We start from the raw sequence: 18,941 nt of genomic DNA, 5'->3' as shown, positions 1-18,941 counted from the left end.
ATGTTGCAGAGACGTGTCAACCAGGACAGCCCTACAACATCCAGATCCTTGAGGAACTCCGGGCGAATCTCATCCAACCCCGGGGCCTTGCCACAGAGGAGCTTTTTAACCACCTCGGTGACCTCAACACCAGAGATAGGAGTCAGAGAACCCAGACTCTGCTCCCTCATGGGAAGGCGTGTCTGTGAAATTGAGGAGGTCTTTGAAGTGTTCTCCACACCGGCTCACAACGTCCCGAGTCGAGGTCAGCACCGCCCCATCCCCACTATACACAGTGTTGATGGTGCACTGCTTCCCCCTCCTGAGACGCCGGATGGTGGACCAGAATTTCCTCGAAGCCGTCCGGAAGTCTTTCTCCATGGCCTCACCGAACTCCCATGCCCGAGTTTTTGCTTCAGCGACCACCAAAGCTGCATTCTGCTTGGCCAGCCGGTACCCATCAGCTGCCTCAGGAGTCCCACAGGCCAAAAAGGCCCGATAGGACTCCTTCTTCAGCTTGACGGCATCCCTCACCGTTGGTATCCACCTTTTGATAATTACATTTTCTATAAAATCCACGACTTGTATCGTGTGTGTGGGCGTGTTTGAGTTTTGGGACAATAACCTCTGGAAGGACTCAAAGTTTCTAAAGTGTAGCCACCTTCCGAATAAGAGACTGGTTTCTCGTCGCTTCGCCCAGAATCTTATTCACATAAAAAGTGACGTGGTGCCCCTCATATATATCAAATAGCTTGATTTATAACGCTGTGTGCACCAAGGGGTTTGGGGATTACCACCACGACAGGCACCAACCACCTTACGGCCACAGCTCCGGTCGGCCGCCTCAGCAATGGAGGGGTGGAACCTGGTCCACTCGGACTAGATGTCCCCCGCCTCCCCCGGAACATGAGCAAAGTTCTGTCGGAGGTGGGAGTTGAAACTCCTTCTGACAGCGGATTCCGCCAGACGTTCCCAGCAGACACTCACAATACGTTTGGGCCTGACGCGTCGGACCGGCATCTTCCCCCACCATCGGAGCCAACTCACCACCAGGTGGTGATCAGTTGACAGCTCCGCCCCTCTCTTTACCCGAGTGTCCGAGACATGCGGCTGCAAGTCAGATGACACGACCACAAAGTCGATCATTGAACCGCGACCTAGGGTGTCCTGGTGCCAAGTGCACGTGTGGACACCCTTATGCTTGAATATGGTGTTCGTTATGGACAATCCGTGATGAGCACAGAAGTCCAATAACAGAACACCGCTCGGGTTCTGATCGGGGGGGCCGTTCCTCCCAATCACGCCCTTCCAGGTCTCACTGTCATTGCCCACATGAGCATTGAAGTACCCCAGCAGAACGATGGAGTCCCCAGCGGGAGCGCTCTCCAGCACCCCCTCCAAGGACTCCAAAAAGGGTGGGTACTCTGAACTGCTTTTTTGTGTATAGGCACAAACAACAGTCAGGACCCGTTCCCCCACCCGAAGGCGGAGAGAGGCTACCCTCTCGTCCACCGGGGTGAACCCCAACGTACAGGCGCCGAGCCGGGGAGCAATAAGTATACCCACACCTGCTCGGCGCCTCTCACCGTGGGCAACTCCAGAGTGGAAGAGAGTCCAACCCCTCTTGAGAGGACAGGTACCAGAGCCCAAGCTGTGCGTGGAGGAGAGTCCGACTATATTTAGTCGGAACGTCTCAACCTCACACACCAGCTCGGGCTCCTTCCCTGCCAGAGAGGTGACATTCCATGTCCCTAGAGCCAGCTTCTGTAGCCGGGGATCGGATCGCCAAGGACCCCGCCTTCGGCCACCACCCAGCTTGCACTGCACCCGACCCCTATGGCCCCTCCCACAGGTGGTGAGCCCATGGGAAGGGGGGCCCATGTTACCCTTTCTGGTTGTGCCCGGCCGGGCCCCATGGGTGCAGGCCCGGCCACCAGGCGTTCGCCTTCGACCCACACCTCCAGGCCTGGCTCCAGAGGGGTGACCCGCGTCCGGGCAAGGGAAACCTGTATCTATTAATTGTATTCGTCATAGGGGTTTTTGGAGCCGTGCTTTGTCTGTTCCCTCACCTAGGACCTGTTTGCCATGAGTGACCCTGCCAGGGGCATAAACAATGAATCTAAAAGGCATCCTCTGAGCAACTAGATGCAGCCGCCCGTCACATGTTCCAATACTTTTGCTCACTTGAAAAGTGGGTGGGTTCAAACAAAAGGTGCTCTCTCCTGAGTTGTTTAACACACCTAGATGTAAATACCATGAAATAAAGGCTGGAATTCTGAACCTTTATCTCATAGTCATCTTTTGATCTGAAACCCAAATGTCTTCAGTATATAACAAAAACTAAGGAATTGACTTTGCCGTTCCAATGCTTTTTGAGGGGACTGTATGGGTGATTCTCACGAAATTAGATGCATGAGATGGCATGAAGCATTTTTATGGTAAGTTGATGCTATAAAAATAACATTATAAACATCTTTATTTACTATTTTGCTCAAGGTATCAAATAACCATTCATACACATTTCTCTTTTCACTTTTAAGGTTAAATTTCTCATTACCTCAACGTGTCCATAGCTAGATTTGGTTCTATGAGATCAAAATACTATTAATTAATAAAGATTAAAAAAAGAATAAACTTTTATGCATGTTATAGTGTAAACAGTTACAGTGAAGAAACGTCGTATTTAGTGATCACTGACAAATGTAGTGAAAATAATAAGGAATAGAAATGTGTCCAAGACCAATTTTCTCATTCTCTGCAACAAATTTCAATCATTATGTCCTTGAAGGAACTTACATTTGCAAGGAATGGATGGGACAGTATTGACTGTAACACTCAAGATGGCTACCGGGTAAGGAGTTAATTTCTTCTCTCCAGATAAAAGTTAAAAGTTTGATTGTATTATTGCCTATACAACTTTTTAGCTCTGATTACCGAAACGTGAAGTTTTGGAAAACAATTGCCGTTTTAATTTTTTTATTAGTATATACCGTACTGTGGTCTTAACACAAACGGCGAAGAAAAGTTTAGCTAGCCCACATGGTGCTTCCACAGTTAGCATTAAACTTCAATGTCACTCATCCGTCGCAACACCATTATCGTTCACCGCAACAATTTTGGGCCTGTTGCGGTGGAGAGAGTCAATGTTTCGGTGATGAGAAACGAGGGAATAAAGGAGGGAAATGCATAATATTGCTTGCTCATTTCCATATACAGGAAGTCTTCGCGTTACGACATACTCGAGACCTACGGCGTTTCGACTTTACGACGCCTGTGCCTCGTCCGCCATTTTGTCCCCAGCACCATAGTGTTTCTGCTTACTTGTGCATAGTGCTTGTCTGTGTTTGTGCGCCGGGAGTATCTTTGCCTTTTTCGCCCTCCTTTTTTCACACTCTCAGCAGTAATGGTAAGTACAGAATCTTATTTTTTTATTTTAATGTATTTTAGTTTCTTTATACAAAGCGTTAACCTTTCCTGCTACGGTCACCTGACCGTGGTCGGGAGACACATGGGAGACACGTTCTCCAGGGCCGAGGTTGTCCTCGGGGTTAACTCCCTTCTCGTTGCACAGCTAGGCTGGGTGGCGGCCACATTAAAGGGACGAAGCACCGATTTGCTGCTTTAATGGCTTTATTAGCTCCTCTGCACATTCAACGTCAACGGGTCCTCCGCTAATCGCTACTCTTCCCCGGTCGCCGTCACTACACTTGCCACTGTACACACTTGCACCTGCGTCTCACTCACACATCGACGCACACACCACACACACTGAGCTTGCTGTCACAATCACGTGGGACAATACCCGTAACAGAAGTATTTCGACGTAAATTTCAACTTTAACGGTGAAATTCGGGTTACGTCGCCAGCCTAGGAATGGAACTCATTTGTAAATCGAGGACTTCCTGTATAACATATTTATCACAACACTTTTTTTAACAGATTGTGTAATAAGTCAGCTATTACAACCCAGCCTGCCTGGCGAGCTGTAAAAAACCTACCTACTATAATTTGTCGGATTAAAAAGTTTTGCATTAGTACAATCTATTTCCACCTTTCTTTCTGTATTTGTCTTTTTAATGAAATGTTACATAAGTATGGAATTTTGTTGCAGGCAAGCTTCAGTTGAAAAAAAGAAGACAGCAGCTAAAGAGAGGCTGGCAAAGCATAGGGCAGCCATTTACAGCGATCCAATTTCACTTGAGGAATACAAAAGAAAAGAGAGAGAGAGGTTAGGGTGTGTACAGGGGAAATATAATTTGGGTTAGGTTGACCAACACTTGTACCCCCACTCCAACACCTCCCACACACACACACACACACACACAATTTTGATTGTAGGCTAAAGTTTTGAAAGGTGAATTTTTGCACTGACAAAAATACATTTGAATTTTTCCCCTTCTCCAGGTATCGAAAACGTAAGGAAGCTGGTAAACTGAAAACACAGGATCTGTATGGTCGACAGCATGAAAATGGAAAAAAAAAAGCAATGGAGGAATAATTCAGCAAAATATTACAAAAAAAAAAAGACAGAGCAGTTACTTCTGGATTTAACACCAAAATCTTGTGCAAGTGAGAGAGAATTGTGAGAATGAAGAAATAGAAAGATAGGAACTGGATAGAAATCTGACCAAAACACCAACCAGAACACCGGAAGAAAGCATAGAAAAAAGTTTGGGAAGAACCATGCCAATGGAGGCTTCCACCCTACAGAGAACACTGCAAGAAAAAAAATAGAGAGCAGTCATCAAAGACGACTTTGTTGACTGTGTTCATTTTTGTTTTTTTAATTCCATCCTAACAGTTGACATCAACAAAACCAGGAGTCTTCAATACACGAGAGGTGTCTTGCTTTTGTGGGGAAAACTGCACGTGCTTTCGTTCAGTGTGCCATGTGCTGTTTGAGGGAGGAGAAGAGGAACCTGACAGCACCAACACCACCATTGAGGTTCGACAATGGGTCCTGGTCGAGTATGATGGTGACTTGTTCCCCGGTACAGTCACACAGGTGAATTACATTTCAAGATTTCTGTTTATATGTCTCTCCAGTTATATTATTATATGTTGTTCAGACAAAATTTGTAGAGACCATAAAATAATTTCTTAAAACAGATTGCCGAAGAGCAGTGCGAAGTTGACACCATGACTCGTGTTGGGGAAAACCGCTTCTTTGTCCCGAGCATCAGATATCCAGGAGAGAAGGTCTAGTTCTATTGTCAGGACATATGGGACATAATCCCAGAACCCATTCTTGCCGCCGTCACTGCTCGACACTTCTGCGTCCTACCAGACATATGGGCAAAAAACAAAAAATGCTAATGAATAAGGTACAGGTGGGAAGGAAAGGTCATTGGTAAAAGCAGCTGTTCCATTTAATGTTTAAGTTGTTTGACGAACTTGGTCATAAATATTGTAGTTGTTGCTATTCAAATTCTTCAAATGAAATCATTCTCAGGTGTTGGATATAATGTCATGACTAGCGTTTCAGTGTAGACTACGAGAAATAATTGTTTATTAAGATTGTATGTTGTACTGTGATGTTTATGAGAAAATTAAATTCTCTTTACGAAATAAATATTGTTCTAAAAATGGTATGCGTTTGATTTGTCAAATATGGTTAGGTATCAGAACCATTGTCTCATTTCGGAAATATTGATCCTCATTACCGACATGGCATGCTCATTACCCCAACATGGACTTTTTTTTTTAATGAATTCAGTAAGAATTTTATTGTCTTGGTTTGTTTTAAAATACTTCTTATTTAATGCCTGCTACATAAAAAAAAAAACTTGTCTTATTTTTTAACAAAGCAATTCAATAAGTCAGTCAATAAATCAGTACAATTATTTTGGTAATGAGAGATATAAGGAAATTACAAAAAATAATAAATATGAAAAATTAATCTCTACAGAGTTATGCGCAGCTTTGAGCATGAGTAATAATGCTATACTTTAACATTGCCGAAAATTAAAAATTTTAACCCTATATTTTTAATGTAATGCAATGTTGCGGTAATGTGATTTCTTTTACGGACTTTATCTGAAAAAATGTAAAAAAAAAAAAAAAAAAACATACAGGAAATATTTAAAACATCTAAAAATATGTTTTATAGTTAGTTCAGACCCTAATTGTGTATGTACAAAAGGGCATTTTAAAAATCCTCGTGCTGGACTTTCGTGAGAATCACCCACATATCGGTCTGTCTGTCTATCGATCTATCTTGTCTATCTATAATTAAATGTTACCTCCCCTGTCAAAATACTGAAAGAGCTGTGTTTTCTCTCATGGAGGATGTGTGTATGCACAAGCTTGTGACAGTCATTTATGAATGTTGGAACAGAGAGCTATTAACTTGTAAATTACTTGAATCCCTTCCTTTTACATTATTCTTTAGAGACAATCAGTGTGGATCAGGCTGTGGCACAAGCCTTCAGACTCCGTGCATACCAAGATGTCATTGTTAATGTTGTTGACCCAAAGGTTTGTTAACTTAATTTCTCGTTGTACAATTGCTTTGAAAAGTATTATCAGAATGGTCTTTATCGGACAAGTATTTTCAAAACGCACAAGGAATATATTATGCATTATACCCCTTGAACTGCTCCACATTTTGTCACATTAAAACCACAAATGTAAATGTGTAAACGTGCTGTATAATTGTGGAAGGAAAATGAGACATGGGTTTAAAATAATTTTTAAAATAAATTGAAAGTGTTGGGCCGACCTCCAGTTGAACTTTGACCACGACTTTTCATTTGTTGGGCTATTATTTTGGAATAGTAGTAGGAGTAAAAAATAAAATTGATTCGTTATTTGCTCATTTGCGTCCTTACAAATAACAAGTGGGAATATACACCCCGAGTCCCAGCCTTAGAAGCAAGGTAACTCAACTCAAGTGAAGTACTTTTGACTTGGCATCATGTAGTTCGGTTCGAGGAGTTGGATCAGATCTCAGATTTTCTTCACAACCAGGTAGATGGGTATCAGGCCTTTAGCAATCTAACATGCAGTGTGGCTTCTGTGATTTTATTTAAAAAAAATAAAAATAAAAATAATAAATTCATAAATTTTTTCAGTTTTCTTCCCCCCCGCCCCCGGACAAGGTGACGTTTTGTCATACTGAGTGACTCGTGCAAAACACTGTTGTATTTTCGGTTGACTTGGGTTTTTCATTTTACATTTTGCCCCAGCTTGTTCATTGACTGCGGGCATGATGCTTGCGACGAAGATGCAACTTCTATTTCAGGCACGGCTATCTCGCCTTTTTCCTACTCCATCTTCAAACCAGCGATTGTGTTAAATAACTAGTAATGCACCGATATGTTTCGGCTGAAAATGGCCCAAAAGTGCATCTAGGTTTCAGACTGAAAGACTTTGGTCGCTGAAATAAAATGGCCGAAATAGCATATTGTATTGACACAAGCTTTAAGCTTTGCCGCAACAGATGCGCGTAATGTACATTTTTAAATTAAATCAATGTTTTTCATGAGCAATGGCCAAAAGGGCTATGCTGACTATCCAATTGAATTGACTGAGCGGTGACTATTTTACACACAACTTGAATCAGAATCATCTTTATTTGCCAACTATCTCCAAAAAACACACAAGGAATTTGTCTCCGGTAGTTGGAGCCGCTCTAGTACGACAACAGACAGTCAATTGACAGATAACACTTTTGAGACATAAAGACATTGACAAAAAAAACAGTCACTGAGCAGTAAAGGGTTGCTAGTTATCTGGTAATGCCGGTACATTTTTTTTTTTTTTTTGGACAATTGTGCAAAAAGATGCAGAGTCCTCTAGCACTTAGATCAGTTCGAATGACTAATATTGCAATAGTCCGGTACAATGACCATTGTGCAAAGGGCGCCGAGACTTCAAGGAGTGTATGCGGCTTAAAGTGACGAGTAGTGCGATAATCTGGGACAATGTTGATTGTGCAAATGTTGCAGATACTCCTCAATCAGTGTGCAAATGGAGCAGATGCTACTCTGGCATGAGTGGCCAGTATTGGTCAACAAAAGATATGCAAATAGTGCAGCGTGGCGAGACTACTACAGTGAGTGCACGAGTAATATATAATTGGCCCCACAGAAATGTGACAACGAACTCAAGTCAAAAAATTGCCAGCATGTTGTAATGGAATTGTAGGTTAGGTGTTTAAGAAGTTGATTGCAAGAGGGAAGAAGCTGTTGGAATGTCTGCTAGTTCTAGTTTGCATTGATCGGTAGCGCCTACCTGAGGGAAGGAGCTGGAAGAGCTGGTGACCGGGATGCGGAGGGTCCGAGAGGATTTTGCACGCTCTTGTCTTCTGGCAGCGTGCAAGTCCTCAAGGGTGGGTAGGGGGGTACCGACAATCCTTTCAGAAGTTTTGATTGTCCGTTGCAGTCGGAGTTTGTCGTTTGCAGCAGCACCAAACCAGACTGTGATGGAAGAACACAGGACTGATTCGATGACCGCTGTGTAGAACTGCCTCAGCAGCTCCTGTGGCAGGCTGTGCTTTCTCAGAAGCCGCAGGAAGTACATCCTCTGCTGGGCCTTTTTGAGGACGGAGTTGATATTGGTCCTGAGAGACTGTAATTCCCAGGAATTTGAAGGTCTCGACGGTTGACACAAGGCAGCTGGACAACGTGAGGGGCAGCTGTGGCGAAGGATGCCTCCTGAAGTCAACGATCATCTCTACAGTCTTGAGCGTGTTCAGCTCCAGGTTGTGTCGGCCGTACCACAGCTCCAGCCGCTCCACTTCCTGTGGCTATGCAGACTCGTCACCGTCCTTGATGAGGCCGATGACAGTGGTGTCATCTGCAAACTTCAGGAGTTTGACAGTCTGGTGCGCTGAGGTGCAGTCGTTCGTGTAGAGAGAGAAGAGCAGCGGAGAGAGGACACAACCTTGGGGCGCCTTAGTGCTGATGCTGTGTGTGGATGAGGTGGCCTCCCCCAGCCTCACCTAATGTGTCCTGCCCGTCAGAAAGCTGTAAATCCACTGGCAGATGGCAGGTGAGATGCTGAGCTGGAGAAGCTTGGATAAAAGGAGTTCAAGGATGATGGTGTTGAACGCTGAGCTGAAGTCCACGAGCACTTTGGAGAAGGTTTTCGTCCAGGATATCCCAATACTTGGCCACATTCATCTTTCCTTCAATTGCAACCAGTCGTCCTGTCCCTGCAGCTGAAAAACACATCCACAGCATGATGCTGCCACCATCATAATTCACTGTTGGGACTGTATTGGACAGGTGATGGGCATTGCCTGGTTTTCTCCACACATACCGCTTAGAATTAAGGCCAAAAAGTTCTATCTTGGTCTCATCAGACCAGAGAATCTTATTTCACACCATCTTTGAGTCCTTCTGGTGTTTTTTTTTAGTAAACTCCATGTGGGCTTTCATGTTTCTTGCACTGAGGAGAGGCTTCTCGGGCCACTCTGCCATAAAGCCCCGACTGGTGGAAGGCTGCAATGATGGTTGACTTTCTCGAATTTTTGCCCATCTCCCGACTGGAGCTCAGCCACAGTAATCGGTGGGTTCTTCTTTACCTCTTTAATTCATTAGCAAATTATGGTGGACATTCAGTATTTGGTCAATCACAAAAGTTCATCTCAATACTTTATATATACCCTTTGTTGGCAATGACAGAGGTTAAACGTTTTCTGTAAGCCTTCACAAGGTTTTCACAGACTGTTGCTGGTATTTTGGCCCATATCTCCATACAGATCTCTAGAGCTGTGATATTTTGGGGCTGGCGATGGGCAACACAGACTTTCGACTCCCTCCAAATATTTTCTTTGGGGTTGAGATCTGGATACTGGCTTGGCCACTCCAGGTCCTTGAAAGGCTTATTACGAAGCCACTCCTTCGTCGCCCGGGTGGTGTGTTTGGGATCATTGTCATGCTGAAAGACCCAGCCACGTTTCATCTTCAATGCCCTTGCTGATGGAAGGAGGTTTTCACTCAAAATCTCACGATACATGGTCCCCATTCATTCTTTCCTTTACACAGATCAGTCGTCCTGGTCCCTTTGCAGAAAAACAGCCCCAAAGCATGATGTTTCCACCCCAATGCTTCACAGTCGGCATGGTGTTCTTTGGATGCAACTCTGCATTCTTTCTCCTCCAAACACGACAGGTTGAGTTTTTACCAAAAAGTTCTATTTTGGTTTCATCTGACCATATGACACTCTCCCAATCCTTTTCTGGATCATCCAAATCAGTGTTCTCCAACCTTCTTTGCACCGCGGACCGGTTTAGACTAGGGATTTTTCTCACGGACCGGCTGTGGCGTGCATATGTATAATATAAAAAACAAACACGCACTTTCCTCGCTTCTGCTTCATCCTTCGTCGTTCGTGGCGTGCCACTGTGGGCCTGATGCAGCAGTGGGGGTCGGAGTTGTTACAGGCAGCCAGATCAGACTGCAGTTCCGTAGCTCCTCAATGAGAGTAGGCTTTTAACTCCGTAAACGTAGTTCTGCCTGTGTCGAGTAGCAACCTACGATTGTATCTGTATCACAGCGGACTTGGTGCGTGAGAGTTAACTGTTGTGATAAACCCGTATTTTAAGTAGGACTCCTGATAGTGTTTCGTTCGCGAACGTTCCGTTCAAAATAACAAATCTTTTCAGGATTAGTAATGAACTGAATTAGTTCATGAAATGATTTTGTTCTTTGAGCTCTGCCGCCATTAGCCAGCCCGCTCGGACCGGAAACGGACCCGTTCGAGCCGGCTGGGACCGGAAACTAAAGCGTTCTGTGCAGTTTATTGTGTCAATTGAGACGCACAGCTGTTGCGGCGTAGAATAATTTTCAAAATAAAACACAATGACACGCGAATTACAATACAACAGAAATTATATAAATTGCACATTCTTTCTCTGCGGCCCAGTAACAACTGCCTCACGGCCTGGTACCGGTCCGTGGACTGGTGGTTGGGGACCACTGATCCAAATGGTCTCTAGCAAACTTCAGACTGGCCTGGACATGTCTGGCACTGCAGGATTTGAGTCCCTGGTGGCGTAGTGTGTTACTGATGATAGTCTTTGTAACTTTGGTCCCAGCTCTCTGCAGGTCATTCACTGGGCCCCCCCGTGTGGTTCTGGGATTTTTGCTCACCGTTCTTGTGATCATTTTGTCCTTGAGACCTTCCATTAAGCCCCAGATCGAGTGAGATTGTCAATGGTCTTCCATGTTCTAATAATTGCTCCCACAGTTGATCTCTTCCCTCCAAGCTGCTTGCTACCTATTGCAGATTCAGTCTTCCCAGCTTGGTGCAGGTCTACAATTTTGTTTCTGGTGTCCTTTGACAGCTCTTTGGTCTTGGCCACAGTGGAGTTTGGAGTGTGACTGTTTAAGGTTCTGGACAGGTGTCTGTTATACTGATAATGACTTCAAACAGGTTCCATTAATACAGGTAACGAGTGGAGGACAGAGCCTCTTAAAGAAGTTACAGGTCTGTGAGAGCCAGAAATTTAGTTTGTTTGTAGGTGACCAAATACTTATTTTCTGACATAATTTGCTAATAAATTCTTTAAAAATCAACACCATGTTCAAGCATAAGGCTGTCCACGTGCACTTGGCACCAGGACACCCTTGGTCGCAGTTCGATGATCGACTGTTCTCAGGTCATCGGTCTTGCACCTGCATGTATTGGACACTGGTGAAGAGAGGGGCGGACACCACAATATTTGCTTGAAAAATGGATAAATGTTGATAGAAACGATCGAAGAGAAAAGGGGAAATAGACATTTTTCTACCGTCTCTGCGATATACTGATCGCCATATTGCTCAGCACGAACCTGAGGTACCACATACATTTATACAATGATTTATTTTTCTTTTTTCACATTGGTGGTTATGATGCAAATTTTGAGTGAGAAAAAAAGTGAGCGTGTTTAAGATTTACCTTAATCTTCAAATTTAAAATTACATTTAAAAATAAATAAATAAGGCGGCACGGTGGACGACTGGTTAGAGCGTCACCCTCACAGTTCTGAGGACCCGGGTTCAATCCCCGGCCCCGCCTGTGTGGAGTTTGTAAAGTAATACAGAAAACCACTTATTTTCTCCCACCTTTACAAGTTAATAGTACAATCAAAAAAGCTACTTCGTATTGGTGTCTCACATGAAATTCCAATAGAATACAATCATGTTTGTGGGTGTAATGTGACAAAATGTGTAAAATTAAAGGGGTATTAGTACTTTGCAAGCCACTGCATACTATCTGTCCCAACAATTTTTTTTTCTTCCCCCTGTTAAAGGACGTCACTCTGGACTTGATGGAACTGACATTTAAGGACCAGTACATCGGCAGGGGTGACATGTGGAGACTAAAAAAGAGTTTGGTAGGGTTTGTAAAAATATATATCAGGATTTAATCTGTTTTAAGTCATTGGTACATTTTATTTTGTTTTCCCTATTGAAGGTGAGCACATGTGCATACATGTCACAGAAAGTGGAGTATGCTGGAGTCAGGTATGTTATACTATGTACAGTGGACTAGGGCTGGGCGATATGGCTGAAAAGTGAATCATGATACTCGTAATTCATATCAGTCTGTTTTTGTTTCATATCAGTCTGTTTTTGTTTCTATTCAAAATAAGACTCCAGAGAAAAAAGTCTGAATTTAGATTTAATTTGCAGTCTTTAACCTTTAAAAAAAGGGCAACACTACTATTATCCCAGATTTTGTTGTTGTTGTTTTTTTCAATAATCCATTTGGGATCTGGAGACAAGTCCATTTCTTGGAGACACTAGATCACCCCAGGACTCTCCACCAGGTCTAGTCCAGTTCTCAGACCAGGACTGGCCTGGTCTTGTGATAGCAAATCAATGGATCATTTTATACTTGAGACTATGCACGACATGGAAACACTGACCCCCAACCGGGGAACAATGAGTCCCTGCAATTTATCATCGCGGAATACAGATACAGTAATCCTCCGCTATATCACGGTTCTCTCAGTATGTGTTTAAGCCTGTCATGATAGCAAATTTTTTAGGACGTTTTCCGAAAAACTATCACGACAAATGATTGTATCGCTGTTCTTTATCCCACTATGATATTGCAGTATAATAATTCAAATACATACTTTTCAGAATCAGAATCAGGTTTTAATTCTAATAATAATGAACATTGACATTGTAATATAGAATAATAAATAAAATATATTAAATAAGACAAAAAATAAAACAGACTCAGGGTCTGTTCCCAAAAATTGCACTTTTACAAATTTGGCACAGAGGTATATAGAGTCATTAATGCCTAAACAGGCAATATACTGCCAATCAAGTTTCCAGTTAAGAAAAAGTGCAAAATATAGCAACATTAATAACACAAGCTCATCTAAGATGGACTGATGCAAAGTGGAAAAGTGTTCTGTGGTCCGACGAGTTTTTGGAAATTGTGGACGTTGTGACCTGGGCCAAAGAGGAAAAGAACCATCCGGACTGTTATGGGTGCAAAGTTCAAAAGCCAGCATCTGTGACGGTATGGGGCTGTGTTAGTGTCAATGGAATGGGTAACTTGCACATCTGTGAAGGCAGCATTAATGCTGAAAGGTATATACAGGTACATATCCTGCCATCCAAGCAACGTCTTTCAGCAAGACAATGCCAAACCACATTCTGCATGTGTTACAACAGCGTGGCTTCGTAATAAAAGAGTGCGGGTACTAGACTGGCCTGCCTGCAGTTCAGACCTGTCTCCCAATGAAAATGTGTGGCGCATTATGAAGCGTAAAATACGACAACGGAGACCCCGGATGGTTGAATAGCTGAAGTAGCACATCAAGCAAGAATGTGAAAGAATTCCACCTACAAAGCGTCAACAATTTGTGTCCTCAGTTCCCAAACTTATTGAATGTTGTTAAAAGAAAAGGTGATGTAACACAGTGGTAAACATGACCCTGTCCCAGCTTTTTTGGAACGTGTTGCAGCCATACAATTCTAAGTTAATGATTATTTGCTAAAAACAAAGTTTATCAGTTTGAACATTAAACATGTCTTTGTAGTGTATTCAATTAAATATAGGTTGAACATGATTTGCAAATCATTGTATTCTGTTTTTATTTATGTTTAACACCGTTGTGTTAAACTCACTTCATTGGAATTGGGGTTGTACATATTGGACTGGATTTGGAAAGCCACACACCTGTCTATATAAGACCTTACAGCTCACAGTGCATGTCAGAGCAAATGAGAAGCATGAGGTCAAAGGAACTGCCTGAAGAGTTCAGAGACAGAAGTGTTCCTAGAGCTGGCCGGGGGAGAAGAGCCTTGGTGAGAGGGGTAAAGAAGAACCCAAACATCATTGTGGTTGAGCTCCAGATGCAGTTAGGAGATGGGCGAAAGTTCTAGAAAGTCAACCATCACTGCAACCCTCCACCAGTCTGGGCTTTATGGCAGAGTAGCTCGACGGAAGCCTCTTCTCAGTGCAAGACACATGAAAGCCTGCACGGAATTAGCTAAAAAAAACACCTGAAGGGCTCCAAGATGAAATAAGATTCTCTGCTCTGATGAGACCAGGATATAAATTGTTGGCCTTAATTCTAAGTGGCAGGTGTGGAGAAAATCAGACACTGCTCATCACCTGTCCAATACAGTCCCAACAGTGAAGCATGGTGGTGGCAGCCCCATGCTGTGGGTTTGTTTTTCAGCTGCAGGGACAGGGAGACTGGTTGCAATCGAAGAAAAGATGAATGCGGCCAAGTACAGGGATATCCTGCAGAAAAACCTTCTCCAGAGTGCTCAGAACCTCAGACTGGGCCGAAGGTTCACCTTAATAAAAGACAATGACCCTAAGCACACAGCTAAAATACCGAAGGAGTGGCTTCAAAACAACTCAGTGAATGTGGGAGAAAACACAATGACCCTAAGCACACAGCTAAAATACCGAAGGAGTGGCTTCAGAACAACTTTTGGAATGTGGGAGAAAACCCACACAGGCATGGGGAGAACATGCAAACTCCTGACAGACGAGGCCGGGATTTGAACCCTGGTCCTCAGAACTGTGAGCCGGATTTGCTGACCAGTCGCCCACTGTGCCGCCCCACCCTCATCATATAACCTAATTTTGCTGATCAGACCGTACAATGCAAGTTTATTGATACTTCACGTATTAGTATCAGTGAGCCCTGATTGGGAGGAACGCCCCCCCCCCCCCCCCCCCCCCCTCAGAATCCGAGTGATGTTCTGTTTTTGGACTTCTGTGCGCATCACAGATTGTCCATAACGAACACCATGTTCAAGCATAAGGGTGTCCATACGTGTGCTTGGCACCAGGGCACCCCAGGTCGCAGTTCGATGATCGACTTTGTGGTCGTGTCAACGGACTTGTGGCCGCATGTCTTGGACACTCGGGTGAAGAGAGGGGCGGAGCTGTGAACTGATCACCACCTGGTAGTGAGTTGGCGCCGATGGTGGGGGAAGATGCCCGTCCGACGTGGCAGGCCCGTCCGACGTGGCAGGCCCAAACGTATTGTGAGGGTCTGCTGGGAATGTCTTGCAGAATGCCCTGTCAGAAAGAGTTTCAACTCCCACCTCCGACAGAATTCTGCTCACGTTCCGGGGGAGGCGGGGGACATTGAGTCCGAGTGAACCATGTTCCGCACCTCCATTGCTGAGGCGGCCGACCGGAGCTGTGGCCGTAAAGTGATCGGTTCCTGTCATGGCGGCAATCCCCGAACCCGTTGGTGGATACCAGCGGTGAGGGCTGCGGTCAAGCTGAAGAAGGAGTCCTATCGGGCCTTTTTGGCCTGTGGGACTCCTGAGGCAGCTGATGGGTACCGGCTGGCCAAGCGGAATGCTGCTTTGGTGGTCGCTGAAGCAAAAACTCGGGCATGGGAGGAGTTCGGTGAGGACATGGAGAAAGACTTCCGGACGGCTTCGAGGAAATTCTGGTCCACCATCCGGCGTTTCAGGAGGGGAAGCAACCCACACGCCTTCCCATGAGGAAGCAGAATCTCGGGTCTCTGAGGCAGGCTCTCGTATCTTTGGAGTTGAGGTCACCGAGGTGGTGAAAAAGCTCCTCCGTGGCAAGGCCCTGGGGATGGATGTGATTCGCCCAGAGTTCCTAAAGGCTCTGGATGTTGTAGGGCTGTCTTGGTAGACACGCCTCTGCAACATCGCGTGGACATCGGGAACAGTGCCTCTGGATTGGCAGACTGGGGTGGTGTTCCCCTTTTTAAGAAGGGGGACCGGAGGGTGTGTTCAAACTACAGGGGGATCACACTCCTCAGCCTCCCTGGTAAGGTCTATTCAGGGGTGCTGAAATGGAGGGTCCGTCGGGAAGTCGAATCTCATATTCAGGAGGAGCAGTGTGGTTTTCGTCCTGGCTGTGGAACAGTGGACCGGCTTTTCGCCCTCGGCAGGGTCCTCGAGGGTGCATGGGAGTTCGCCCAACCAGTCTACATGTGTTTTGTGGCCTTGGAGCAGTGTCAGAGTAAATGGGACTCATTTCCAGCGAGGGTTGGACTCCGCCAAGGCTGGCCTTTGTCACTCATTCTGTTCATAACTTTCATGGAAAGCAGTCGAGACGTAGAGGTGGTCCGGTTTGGTGGCCTCAGTATTGCATCTCTGCTTTTTGCAGATGTGGTTTTGTTGGGTTCATCAAGCCCTGATCTTCAACTCTCACTAGAGCGGTTCGCAGCCGAGTGTGAAGCGGCTAGGATGAAAATTAGCACCTCCAAATGTGAGACCACGGTCCTCAGTCGGAAAAGGGTGGAGTGCCCTCTCCAGGTTGGGGATGAGATCCTGCCCCAAGTGGAGGAGCTCAAGTATCTTGGGGTCTAGTTCACGAGTGAGGGAAGAATGGAACGGGAGATCGACAGGCGGATCGGTGCAGCGTCTCCAGTGATGCAGGCTTTTTATCGGTCCGTTGTGGTGAAGGAAGGAGCTAAGCCAAAAGGTGAAGCTCTCAATTTACCAGTCAATCTACAGTCCTACCCTCACCTATGGTCACAAGCTGTGGGTCGTGACCTAAAGAACAAGATCCCGGATACAAAATGAGTTTCCTCCGCAGGGTGTCCGGACTCTCCCTTAGAGAGGATGAAAGCACCCGCGAGGGGCTCAGAGTAGAGCCGCTGCTCCTCCACATTGAGAGGAGCCAGATGAGGTGGCTCGGGCATCTGATTAGGTTGCCTCCTGGACGCCTCCCTGGTGAGGTGTTCCGGATACGACCCACCGGAGACCCCAGGGAAGACCCAAGACACGCTGGAAAGACTGTCTCCCGGCTCAGGATACCCCCGGAAAAGCAGAATGAAGTGGCTGGGGAAAGGGAAGTCTGGGCTTCCCTGCTAAAACTACTGCCCCCGCGACCTGACCTCTGATAAGCGGAAGAAAATGTATGGATAATTGTTTTATGTTACATATTTATAGTTTTGGACTGAAAATGATTGCCTGTGAAGTGAAATGTGTTGAAAATAATTGAAACCAACAAAAGCACCAACACTAGTTAGTTGATGAACATGGAAATGTTTAGATATTGTAATATCGTGTGCAGTGAATGGGTTTACTACATCAGTGGTACTGTAAATTGTGTAGATATACATTTGAACTGTCAAAAAGCATCATCCATAATTTCTTAATGAACATGAGAATAAATGTTTAAAAATTGTGACATTCAGTGCATTAGGTCAAAGACTGCATATACTCTGACACCCCTCTTTGAGGGCGGTCAGCTAGAAAATTTAAGATGTATTTGCTGCTGTTTATAAGAACACAGAGTACAAGGCTGAAAACTATTGTTGTTTTGGATTGTCGGTACCCCCCTACCTACCCTTGAGGACTTGCAGGCTGCTAGAACTAAGACAAGAGCGTGCAAAATCCTCTCGGACCCTCCGAACCACGGTCACCAGCTCTTCCAGCTCCTTCCCTCAGGTAGGCGCTACCGATCAATGCAAACTAGAACTAGCAGACATTCCAACAGCTTCTTTCGTCTTGCGATCAACTTCTTAAACACCTAACCTACAATTCCATTACAACATGCTGGTAATTTTTTGACTTGAGTTAGTTGTCACATTTCTGTGGGGCCAATTATGTATTACTCGTGCACTCACTGTAGTTGTCTCGCCATGCTGCACTATTTGCATATACTGGCCAGTCATGCCAGAGTAGCATCTGCTCCATTTGCACACTGACTGAGGAGTATCTGCAACATTTGCACAACCAACATTGTCCCAGATTATCGCACTACTCGTCACTTTAAACCGCATACACTCCTTGAAGTCTTGCCGCCCTTTGCACAATGGTCATTGCACCGGACTATTGCAATGTTAGTCATTCGAACTGCTCTAAGTTATAGAGGACTCTGCATCTTTTTGCACAATTGTCAAAAACAAAATAAAAAATTTACCGGCATTACCAGATAATTCGCAACCCTTTACTGCTCAGTGACTTTTTTTTTTTTTGGGTCAGTCTTTCTGTCTCCAAAGTGTTCTGTAAATAGACTGTCTGTTGTTGTACTAGAGCGACTCCAACTACCGGAGACAAATTCCTTGTGTGTTTTTGGACATACTTGGCAAATAAAGATGATTCTGATTCTGTTTTTAAAGGATGACCTCCCATAAACATAAGGAAAGGAATCCCCTGTGGATAGTAACACTTGTTTTCTATGCTCAACCAGCATTGCATGGGAAGAAGCCACACACAACTTTATAGATGCTAATTGGAAATGTGACTCACACGCCCCAAATGGAAGAACTGTAGAGGTGCAGGTGTGTGCTGTTTGCATGTTGCTATATGGATAGACGATGACATCACTGTGACCGGTCAAGACTGAACATGTCTCGAGATGCCTTTCGTGGAGTTATGACAATTTGATTGTTTAGAACAATATATACTATGTTTATTGACATAAACACACCACCCTCAGATGTTGTGGGAACAAGGGATTTTCACGAGAATTATGTCTTTCTGACAAGTGAATCTTTCAGATCTGTGTTATATCGACAGGGTCCTTGGGGCATGGCTTAGAACATG

The 18,941-nt window shown here is 44.7% G+C and overlaps 1 protein-coding gene across 13 annotated transcripts in view; it reads left to right on the top strand.

Moving 5' to 3' along the window:
* The window catches only part of depdc5 (DEP domain containing 5, GATOR1 subcomplex subunit), a 238,272-nt gene that overhangs the window by 13,912 nt on the left and 205,419 nt on the right, over positions 1 to 18,941 (top strand). For 4 of the 13 annotated variants that reach the window (XM_061796516.1, XM_061796515.1, XM_061796514.1 and 1 more), the window contains exons 5-7: positions 6,371 to 6,456; positions 12,224 to 12,307; positions 12,388 to 12,437. In XM_061796516.1, coding sequence (XP_061652500.1) covers positions 6,371 to 6,456; positions 12,224 to 12,307; positions 12,388 to 12,437 — 220 coding nt within the window. Of the gene's footprint in view, positions 1 to 2,767; positions 2,831 to 2,855; positions 4,985 to 5,088; positions 5,179 to 6,370; positions 6,457 to 12,223; positions 12,308 to 12,387; positions 12,438 to 18,941 lie in introns of those variants that run through there. The other 9 variants (XM_061796526.1, XM_061796518.1, XM_061796521.1 and 6 more) reach the window with 8 other exon arrangements.

This window comes from Phyllopteryx taeniolatus, chromosome 14 (genome assembly GCF_024500385.1).
Source record: "Phyllopteryx taeniolatus isolate TA_2022b chromosome 14, UOR_Ptae_1.2, whole genome shotgun sequence".
NCBI classification, from domain to species: Eukaryota; Metazoa; Chordata; class Actinopteri; order Syngnathiformes; family Syngnathidae; genus Phyllopteryx; species Phyllopteryx taeniolatus.
Note: the sequence above shows the minus strand (reverse complement) of the source record. Positions and strands in the feature narration are given on the sequence as shown.